An 11,213-nucleotide genomic window follows, 5' to 3' on the forward strand; every position below is an offset into this window, starting at 1 on the left:
AGAGGCACAGGTCAGTGATGTTGAATCTTTCAGGAAAAGAGGCACAGGTCAGTGATGTTGAATCTTTCAGGAAAAGAGGCACAGGTCAGTGATGTCAAATGCTGCTGAAACAAGAAGATAAGACCTCAGAGTGATGATAGGACTTAGCAAAAAGGATGCCGTTGCTGACCTGGGTTAAAAAATAAATGGGTGGGAAGGGCCAGGTTACCTGAATGAGCAGTTAGAAGTCTTCTCTACCTGTGCACCTGTCATTTATTTTATATATATGAACTTGAGTCCTATGTGGGTATGTGTGAAAATAGTGAGTGCGCCTGAAGTAACTCACTGCTTGTATTTCTTTAAAGCTAGAACTGGATGGTGAGCGCGTAGAATTGCCTAACTTGGAAGGTATCATAGTTCTGAACATTGGCTACTGGGGCGGTGGCTGCAGACTGTGGGAAGGGATGGGAGATGAGACGTACCCTCTGGCCCGGTACGTACTTTACGGTTGACTTTATGTTACTGTTGTCTTTAAAGCAGTCTGTTTCTCTTTATAAATTTTAGACATTTTCCCCTCAAATTTTCTCTTTTATTTACTGTTACAAATTGTAGTAAGTTGGTGGTTTACCTATGTTTAAAAGTTAATGGCTGATTTTTATTGCATCATTTAATCCATATTTCCTGTTTCTGATTTTAGGCATGATGATGGTTTACTAGAAGTCGTAGGCGTATATGGATCTTTCCACTGTGCCCAAATTCAAGTAAAATTGGCCAATCCTTTCCGAATAGGACAAGCGCATACAGTGCGGGTAGGCGAAATACTGCCGTTTCTAAACAGTTGATAATTGTCGAAAAAAATAACGTGCTGTATTATAGTTCTCCTTATCACTAGCTTACATCCCATGCTATTGGGTAAGAAACAGGAAATATGCCCTTAATTCAGTTGAAGAAATTAAACATTGACTAGAAAAGGATCCCTTAAGCTATTTTTTTTTTTTAAAGATTTATTTATTTGTACATACAGAACTGGGGTACAGGCCAGAAGCTCAGGGGCGGCGAGAGGCTTCACCAGAGACAGAGTGGGGAACAGAACAGGCAGATCGACGAAGTACACTGCTGAGGGGAGCAGCGGGCGGGTCAGGAGAGGTCTGCCACGCCATGTGGTCACCTCCAGGGCAGGCGGGAATCGAACTCATGCGGAAGCGGTTTTAGATTCTCAGTGCTGTGCTTTAACCCGCAGCGCCACCAGGGAGGGCCCCTTAAGCTATTTTTTTAAAGATTTATTTATTTATGCATACAGAACTGGGGTACAGGCCAGGGGAGAGGTTCGGGGGATGAGATGATTCACCAGAGACAGAGCAGGGAGCGGAACAGGGAGATTGACCAAGTTCACTGCTCAGGGGAGCAGCAGGCAGATCAGGAGAAGTCTGTCAGCCATGTGGGTCAGCTCCGGGGTGGGGGTCAAACTCGCACTGAAGCAGCCGCAGCTCACTTGCAGTGCTGTACTCTAACCCACTGTGCCACGGGGGAGCGCCCCTTAAACTATTGATGAGTAAAGATGTAGTAAGATGTACTTTCTAAGAATGAAATAAATGTTATAAATCCCTCAGAAGGGGTAAGAGATTGTGGGTGAGATTAAGGAAGACCTTTCTGAACATAGCGGGACTGACTATCTTCTAATCACTTGCTCCCCAATGCCAGCTGATTTTGAAGTGCTCACTGATGCCAATGCAGGTGGATGGGGAGCCGTGGGCCCAAGGGCCCTGCACTGTCACCATAACCCATAAGACACACGCACTGATGTTATATTTCTCTGGAGAACAAACGGACGATGACATCTCTAGTACTTCAGATCAAGAGGACTTAAAGGAAACTGATGGATGAAGAAATGAAAACTTACGATAGAATTCTCACTAACAAGTAGTCATATTCATTCAAAAGTAGAAATTCTCAGTCTTTAATCTTAAGTTGGCCAGTAATATATGAGTGTGCATTCATGTAAATAGCATTCCCACAACAGCCAAACTTCCAGTTGTTTAGAAATGTCTGTTCTTTTTTCAGCAAAACTCTGTCGTCATATAGGACTAACCTTTAAAGTGTTACTTGTAGGTGAAGTCGTTTCCCTGGCTTTGGGAGTGTACATCTCTCTGAAGTATGCATCTCACTCCTTGCTCTCGAACCAGGCATTTGATAGACACATCATACATCTACAAGGTGAGGTGGAGGGTCAGTTCCATCTTCATTTTTAACATGGTGACACCACAACATTTAAAGGCTGAACTCACTCCTTTGAAAGAGCCCAGCATGGCCAGCTGGGCGCCCGCCTGTGGCTGCCTCCTGAGAGCTCCTGCAGCCCAGCTCTGAGTCCACTCATAAGTGTCTGTTCCAAGAAGCCCTAACAAGAGAAATGTAAAAAAAAAAAAAACCATCAAGATTTTTAAATTTTTATTTTTGGAGCATTTTTAGACCTCCAAATGTTGTTTGGTTTACTGTGTTCATGATAGTCAGCATCTTGTGCCTGACCTACCAATCACCCTAGGAGAACACAGAGGCGAGCTGGTAAAAACCAGTATTCAGAGCACTGAAGAAAATGTACCCGTCAGATGACTAGTTTCCTCATCACTAATTCACCAGATTAATTGCTTAAAAAAGATGAGTACTGATTGATGACATTTAAAACTTTAGTGGTCTGGCATAATACAGAACTACTTCACAAAATTTCCCCTGAGGGAAAGGGAAGCGACTCCTCTGCTAAAATGTTTATATCGTATTTATTTTAAAATGAGATATATATTTTTTTTACTTATTTATTATCTTTATTGTGGTAAACCTGTGTTTACAGTTTGCAGTGTATGGTTTTATTTAATAAGTCAAATGGATCATAGATACTCTGTGAGTCAAAATCAGCTAGAAATGAAACCCACTGGCTGCAGATTAAAACCCATAGTAATTCTGACAGATGTATTATCCAAATGTAGTCACTTCTTCAGAAATACTCAATATATTTTTAAAGAGGCATGAAGTATTTTTACAAAGAGAGGGAGTGAAAGCACTGGCAAACTTCTAGAAGAATCGCCTCCTTGTAGCTGTCCCTCAATTGCCAAAAACTTACTGAAAGGCTAGTCTCATCATTCCCCACTAGAGGGTGCTCTACTGTCGTTAGCCATGACTCCATCAGGTCCTGTGGACAGGCTGACCCGTGGGGTTGATATCCAACCTGTGTTTTTTCTGACCAGTGGTCCCTTTGTGGCCCTGGTGGTCTGTCAGAAGGTAAATCCCTGAAGGACTTGAATGTATTCCCCAAAACATCATTAGCTCCCCATAACATCTATTATAAATCTGTAATTCACAAATTGCCATAAATACTGATTTTATTCACCTTCAGACTCAAATCTTGTTTTGAGGAACAACTCAGTAATTTATACAGTAGTCAGTACATTATAAAAAATATATCTATTTTGCTTCAGTTCTTCTAGATCTCACCGGAAATGCCAGTTCTAGGACTGAAAGAGTCTGTGGACAGACCTGTTCCATGTCTTTTCCTTACTCAGCTCACCTGTCACAGGCAGTGCTCTGTGCGCTGGGGGAGTTGCATAGGTGTCTTCTGGGGTGGATCATGTTTTGAAGATAATGAGTTTAATTCCTTAATTAATAGTTAAAATTGTTACATATACCACATTTTATAAATATATTGTTAAACTCGCCTTGTTTTAGGCCATATTTTATCTAATTCATTGTGCTGATTATAGAATCAAAGTAAGTAGTTAATATCAGAATAATCAAAAATCTATATATTTGCTTTTTTTTAAATTGTTGAGACTAGCCTAAGCATAAGGTTACTTTGGATTAAAAAACAGATTTATATTCAGTACCCTCATTTACTTAAATTTTTTTGTAGGTAAATTTTTTTCCCTACTGACCCTTAGTGAGGTTTTTCTGTGCCTATTCACTCTTTATACTTTATTTTTACTTAGGAAAGTCACTTCAGAATACTATCATCATAAAACATTTCTTATTTTAACAAAATTCACCTTTTGAGGCACATTTACCCAGCACTTCAAATAAGTGTATAGGCATGTGACTTGTTTCAAGTAAGTTCAATTTATAAGACATGTTTGCAAGTTTTATGTTAGAATATCATCTGGTTATATTTATAAGGATTCTACACTTTAAAAAAACATAACTTGCTACAAGATTTTCTTATTCCATTCTGAATTGTCTTGATTTAAAAATAAATTCTGCATTCTCAGGAAGATATACATGAGGTATCTCCGTGTCTGTTTCAGATTTCAGATTTCAGAAGTATATCCTGTCCTAATATATTCCTAACTCCATGTAAACTTAGTGGCTTAACTACTGAATACCTGGCAGCTCTCTCAAATCCCATAAAAAGATGTTAATACCTTTCAGTGCTTTTATTGTATTTAATAGAAATCAAACTGACTTGTGTTTTAGAATACAGGTTATCTGGTAAGATTACATGATCTTAAATGTGTTTTAGGTTTTTTGCAACAATTAGCTGTGAACTCTTAATATAGCTAATGTTTATAAAAATTTGATAGTCAGAATTATTTATTTTTATTTTTCAGGGTGTCTCAAAAAGTGTAGTATTTGCTTTTTTGAAATACATTTGCCTACCTAGAACTATAAAATATACTGTGATTCAGAAATGGTAGTCTGTTGTGCTGTAAAAATGAACACTACCAGCATGTCAAAAGAAAAGTAGTTTGCATTTGTAATATAAAGTAAAATTGTATTTACTGTATATTATGGAATTTTAAATTTGCACTAACTAGAAAACTATAATTGGTATATTAATTTGCATATTCATGTCGATCCGAATACATACTTTGTACTTGTTCACCTGAAAAGGTCGACAGAATGGGTGATCATTTTTTGTGGTTTTTCCTCAAAGGGATAGTATTGATGCAAGAACCAGCACTTTGTAGTCAGGACTTTTTTATTTCTACTTAATTGGGTTCAGTGGAATGTAGGTAGATGCACTAAAAAAAAAAATTAGAAATTTTAAAAGAAAAAATAGTTAATGAAAGTGTTTTCCCTAACCCAAATGAAAGTGCTTTCCCAACAGCCTCTTGGGAAAGGTTTTGCTTTTCTTTTAAAGGTCTTGTTTTTAAAAGATATACCCCCCCGCTTCCTTTCTTAAATTCCCCGTTAAGGCCCATTTCCTGTTTTTCAAAATATGATCTGCAGGCTACCCTGAGTTATGGATGCCTAAGCTCAGCCTGGGCTTCGTGAGCAGTCCGGCTGGACACACTTCTCTGCTTCTATCAGCACGCGCCCAGGCAGCAAGGATGAGACATTTTAGGCACTGGCCTGAGCTCGTGTTCCGTGAGGGCGTGGGTCCAGGGGCCATTGCTCTAGTGACCGCACCTGCTGGGTTTTATACTGCTTTTTATATATTCAAGCACCTTGTGTTTTTTGGTGAGGAAAACATTTCAGAGGTCACTATGGCAGCTTGGAATATGTCACTTGGCTACTTTACAGGTTTTAACGGCATTTTAGATTGTTGAATAGTAAAGTACTGACTTAGCCTCTGTCCCTTGTGTTTCTAGTCTTTGTAAAGTAGGAAGCAGCTAGTTTAATTCACTTTAGCTATGTAAATACAAATACACACAGGCATTCACCCCCATGGCCCGATGGTGGTCAGCCCATGAGTCTGGCAGGTCTCCAGAAGCTACATACCCAGCTTGTGGAGAGAGAATCAGAAAATGTCGCCCTCTGATACAGAAGCTCAGGAACCATGAGCGGAGTGATTGTGCTTTGTCCTAGAGAAAAACACAAGGGAGTCCCTGCCTGGCGTCACCTCCCCTCAGAGACACAGAATGTTGCAAAGGGGGATCTGGAAAGGAACTTTGCTTTGCCTGGTCCTCTGACACTGTCCAGGCAAAGGGGCTTCCTGACCACAGGAGGAGCTGTTCTGAGTCAAGTCCTAGAGCGGGAGGTAGAGTGCTGTGCGTGGCTGGGTGACTGGCATTCGCTCTCATTCCACAGTCTGGCCTCTGCCAGGAGTCTCTCCAGTGTGATCTGCTTACACGAGCCCTGTTGGAAATGGCACTCTGGTTTCTAATTCGGTTCTGTACAAGTATAGAGCAACCTGGGTCCTTGACCCTGTTACTCAGGTGCGTGAGCTGATTGGATCGGCTCTTGAACCCCCAGTGCCAAAGACATTTGGGAGGTCTCCACTTGAAGTGGCCAGCTGGACTTGTGTACTTTAAAAAAATTATTTATTTATGCATATAAGAACTGGGGTACAGGCCAGAGGTACAGGAGCATGTGAGGATTCAACAGAGAGAGTGGGGAGTAGAACTAGCAGATACTTTGCTGAAAGACACTTCTGGAACTCACTGCTGAGGGGAGCAGCGGGCGGGCGAGATAGGAGAGATCCGCCTTGCTATGTGGGTCACCTCCCTGCCAGGGATCGAACTCCTGCTACAGTGGCTGGTGATAGCTTGATAGTGCTGACTCTAGTGCCTGTGCCTCCAGGCAGACCCTGACCTGTGCACTTTTTCCTGTCTCTGACCTCACTAGCATTGATGCCCAGCCTTATTTTGTTGTGTTGCATCCGCACCATGGTCAGTGCCTACAGACAGCCGTGTAATTTAAAGCATTTGATACGTGGAAGATGTTTGTTTTTATAATAAAAGAAGTGCAGCACTCAAAAAGTATGCCCTTGTGTTTGATTTGTTTTTTTTTTGTTTTTGTTTTTTTATGATGAAAAAAATAAATAGAAATAGCCAGCTGGAATCAGTTGGGGTTTTTTTTTTTTTAAAGATTTATTTATGCATTCAAGAACTGGGGTAAGGGCTAGAAGTATGTGGGGTGAGAAGATTCTCCAGACAGTGGGGAGCAGAGCAGGTAGATCAAGTGAAATACACTGCTGAGAGGAGCAGCAGGCAGGTCAAGGAGAGGGCAGCCATGCCAGTGGGTGGCCAGCCTGGAATCGAACTCATGCTGCAATGGCTTCGGAAAGCCTCATAGTGCTGCCCTTTAACCCGTTGCGCCACCAGGGAGGGCCCGGGACTCCTTTTAAATGATCCCAATTTTGTTGGGATCCAAAGCATCCTACTCAGGAGCCCATGAAACATAGCTGCCTTGCTCCATCAGGTCTGATCAGGATGTCGACCTTGACCACAGCAGTGACACCGAGCTTCCTCACAGCCTGTTTGATCTGGTGCTCGTTGGCCTTGACATCTGCCATGGACAAAGAGTGTTGTGCCTTCTGTCTTTGTGGAGGACTCAGCGGTCAGAGGGGACCTGATGATGGCACAGGGGTCAAGCTTGCTTCTGGGAGGCGTTTCCCCACACGCTGGGGGGCCTGCAGAGCCTCTGAAGGTGGTGATGTGTGGATCTCCTCCATGTGGCTGTAGTGCCCTCAGCACTGCTTGGCGCCCACAGCTTTGGGAGGGCGGAGGCCTCCTTTACTTTTGGTGCTGTCTTCATGAACAGGATTTCCGAAGCTGTTCTGATGGGCTTCTTGTGTTGCTTTTGACACAGAACATAAAAAGAGGTAAACTGTTGCCAGTGCATCTGTAACTTATGGGTACTGATCAGACGCATTTGAATGGCACTTAGAAGAAACATACAATTTTGTGGCTCCTGACAGCAGTAAATGGAATGAAATAAATGAAGTAAATTTGTCTCATTTTCAGGGTGCACAGGGGAAATGATACTTGCAATTCCTAAGTTGAAACCCCAGTCTCTGCCATTGGTTAACCGTGGGCAAGTTACTGGTTTTGCCTGAGCCTGTTTTCTTTGTGAGAGAAAGCCGTGGCAGGGCCTCCCTGGTGGCGCCGTGGGTTGAGCACAGCGCTGTGAAGCTGACTGCAGCCGCTGCAGCACGAGTTCAACCCCTGGCCAGGGAGCTGACCCACAGGGCACAGCAGAACTCTCCTGACCTGCCCGCTGCTCCCTTCAGCATTGTACTTCGTTGATCTGCCTGTTCTGCTTACCACTCCTGCACCTCTGGCCTGTACTCCAGTTCTTGTGTACATAAATAAATCTTTAAAAGCAAGCAAGCCGTGGCTGTGGGCACCCTGTGACCTGCGGCCACAAACCCAGCAGCGTGGAGAGGGGATGACAAGGGGCAGCGTGCTGGAGACGGTGGAGGAGAGTGCGCACCAAGGGTCAGCAAGCCTGGCGTGGACACAGCTCGTGTTTCTAGAAAACAGAAATCTAGGGTTTTCTTTATAAAATCTCATATGCAGGTTGGCAACCTATAGCCTCCCATAGGGTTATATGAGGACATAAAAGGGAGGAGAGAAGACAGCAAAAATCAACACTTCCTTCCATTTGAATTTTTATGAAGTCTTGTGGCTTTCTCAGCTGTTCTCTGGATTTCATACAACATTGTGACAATGTAAATTAGAACATTTTTATGCATTAAATATCAGAGGAGGGCTCCCCCTCCCCAGTGGCGCAGCGGGTAAAGCACAGCACTAAGAAGCTAAAGCCACTTCAGCATGAGTTCGATCCCCACCCGCCCCGGAGTTGACCCACATAATGTGGCAGACCTCTCCTGACCCGCCTGCTGCTCCCCTCAGCAGTGTACTTCATCACTGGGCCTGTTCTGCTCCCCACTCTGTCTCTGGTGAGTCCTCTCACCGCCCCTGCATCTCTGGCCTGTACCCCAGTTCTGTATGCACAAATATTTGAAAAATAAATATCATAGGAAGGAGAATCTTATACAGCTTCATTCTATCATCTTTAACCAGAAGTCCATGTTCACAGAAATTTTTGAAATATCTCATTTACTTGCCCTTTAAAGAACAGACAATGCCAAACACCATGTACCTTTTTCTTGATCAATGACTTTGATCAAGGCTTGGCTGTGAGAACCACTGAGCCTCAGGAGGACTCTGATGGACTAGCTGCCCCTGGCCATTCCATGGTCACTTTCCTAAAGGTCTCAACCCTAACCGGGCAGTGGGAGGTGTGCTGTATGCGTGTACTCATCTCGCCCCTACATTCAGTGAGGGGGACATGGACTTCTTTCCATAGACTAGCTCAGAATACCAACCCCAGGTCCTCACTCCTGCTGCTTTGTCATCATCAACTCACCACAGTAACAATATAAAAGTCAGAAGTAGGCAGGTATGCTCATGGAGCCAGGCACCAGGAATGCTGGGATATGATACAGATAGTTGGAGAAAGACCGCTTTGCATCACACCCCGCTTCCTTTAGACCCAGCTGCAGTTGAGTTTCTGTTTCCTTATAAACAAACATGCTCTGGTTGAAATGTTGCATGAGCCTTGCTTGAATTTGCAAAGAGGAGCTGTGACCTTTAATGTCTGATACCAGAACCTGTGACCATGATTCAGGTGATGGCGGTGGACTCTGCACCAGTGAAACACCCAGACAACACCCAGCCCTGGGGACTTAGGAAATAGTGGTTTTTTCACCTGTGAGTAGACAGAAAAACGTGAGGTAGTCTGTCTCTATACAGTATCTAATACACTTTGAAGTCAGTGAGCTTACCCTGGTCATTTTGCATTCAAATGAACATTTGCCGACCTTGTGAAGTTTCTTTTCAGTGTGCTATGGAACATTTCACTCTGCAGGGCACTGGCCTCCGCAGGTGGGGGCACTGGGGAGTCTGAAAAAAGAAGTTTCCACCTCTGTTCCCTGAGCCCTAGAGCAGGCCCACACACACCTCAGCCTGAGCTCAAGGACCGCCTGCCCTCCCCTTGCTGGCCCTCCCAGCTGACTGCCTGAGGTAGTCCACAGCTGACCGGCAGCCAACTCCATTCTCCTCTGGGTTTCATTTTCATGAAATGTCTCTGGGGTCTTTAAGTCTGTCTTACTCTTGTCCTGCCCATGAAAGGCTTTCCATTTTCCAGGAATTAAGTACAGAAATTAAGAGTACAAGGTTAGAAATGTTTACAGCTGTTTTAACAATTGACTATTGAATCATAAATTGTTGCTTATATTGTCTTTCTCATGTCACTTCCCCTAGTGGTATGTTATAAAAGCATCAAAACATATCTATTGGCAATGTGAAAATAAAACCCCAGGCCCTTCACCAGATAGTTGGAGAAAGACCGCTTTGCATCACACACCCGCTTCCTTTAGACCCAGCTGCAGTGAGTTTCTGTTTCCTTATAAACAAACATGCTCTGGCTGAAATGATGCATGAGCCTTGCTTGAATTTGGCAAGAGGAGCTGTGACCTTTAATGTCTGATACCAGAACCTGTGACCATGATTCAGGTGATGGCGGTGGACTCTGCACCAGTGAAACACCCAGACAACAGCGGGCAGGGGAGAGAAGCGAACAGAAAGAGCCCACTACATGGAGATAGTAAGAAGTGATGTAACTGGAACAGAGAATCTTAGACCTCTCTGGTCTGGAATTAAGTGACTTAACAGCATATTTGTGAAGCACTTGATCATTTAGAAAACAATGTTACCACAAGTGATTTCTCTCTAACAGGCAGCTGTCATTTTTGTTTCCCAAATGAGGGCAAAATGGTTCAGAAAGACGAGTGACATGCCAGTGTCACACAGCTGGGGGAGCAGCCCAGTCTTGTGACTCCAAAAGCTAGCAGGCAGAGGGAGGGATTGGAGAATTGTCAATGGTTTGCTTTTTCCACTGTTGCTCTTTGTGTCACTTCAAGGTTACGGCACCTGGTACATCTGGGACATCAGAGGGGGGTTAATACTCCAAGATTAGGGTCCTCCTAATGGTGGTGCAACAGGTTAAAGCACAGCACTGTGAAGCTGTCCGCAGCCCTGTAGCATGAGTCCAGTGCCTGGCCAGGGAGCTGACCCACATGGCATAAACCTCTTCTGTCTCCCCACTGCTCCCCTCAGCAGTGTACTTTGTCAGTCGGCCTATTCTGCTCCCAGCTGTCTGTGGTGAATCCTCTCACCTGTACCCAAGTTCTTGAATGCATAATAAATAAAAATACATTCACCTAACCTTGAATTTTTTCTCCCCAGAGTTTTGCTACTTATTTGAGGACAGAATATCAGCCCCGAGTTCTAGCTATGCAATTGGGAGTGTCCTCTTATTAAATATAGGTTAGTGCTCAGTTTTGGGGTCCCATCTTTTGGCTTCTTCCCTGTTCTCAGCAGCTGTGACCGCAGCCTTCATCATTGTGCCTCTGCATTTCAGCTGACAGGTTTTTTTCCATCTTTACATTGCAGGCAGCAGGGAGATGGGGAAGGAAGAGGGGTGAGGTTGTATTTAAAGAGGTCTCCTTCCTGGAAGCTTTC

General features: G+C 43.7%; 1 protein-coding gene across 3 annotated transcripts in view; it reads left to right on the plus strand.

Annotated features, from left to right (window-relative positions):
• Positions 1–10,743, plus strand: part of DGKE (diacylglycerol kinase, epsilon 64kDa) — a 24,599-nt gene extending 13,856 nt beyond the window's left edge. Inside the window, exons 9-12 of one of the 3 annotated variants that reach the window (XM_012726482.1) lie at positions 345–472; positions 677–788; positions 9,319–10,080; positions 10,206–10,250. In XM_012726482.1, coding sequence (XP_012581936.1) covers positions 345–472; positions 677–788; positions 9,319–9,387 — 309 coding nt within the window. In that variant the 3' untranslated portion in view covers positions 9,388–10,080; positions 10,206–10,250. Of the gene's footprint in view, positions 1–344; positions 473–676; positions 789–1,680; positions 4,851–9,318; positions 10,081–10,205 lie in introns of those variants that run through there. The other 2 variants (XM_012726481.1, XM_004684401.2) reach the window with 2 other exon arrangements.
• The last annotated feature ends 470 nt before the right edge of the window (positions 10,744–11,213 follow it).

This window comes from Condylura cristata, unplaced genomic scaffold (assembly GCF_000260355.1).
Source record: "Condylura cristata isolate star-nosed mole 26May11 unplaced genomic scaffold, ConCri1.0 scaffold00017, whole genome shotgun sequence".
In the NCBI taxonomy this organism is placed as follows: Eukaryota; Metazoa; Chordata; class Mammalia; order Eulipotyphla; family Talpidae; genus Condylura; species Condylura cristata.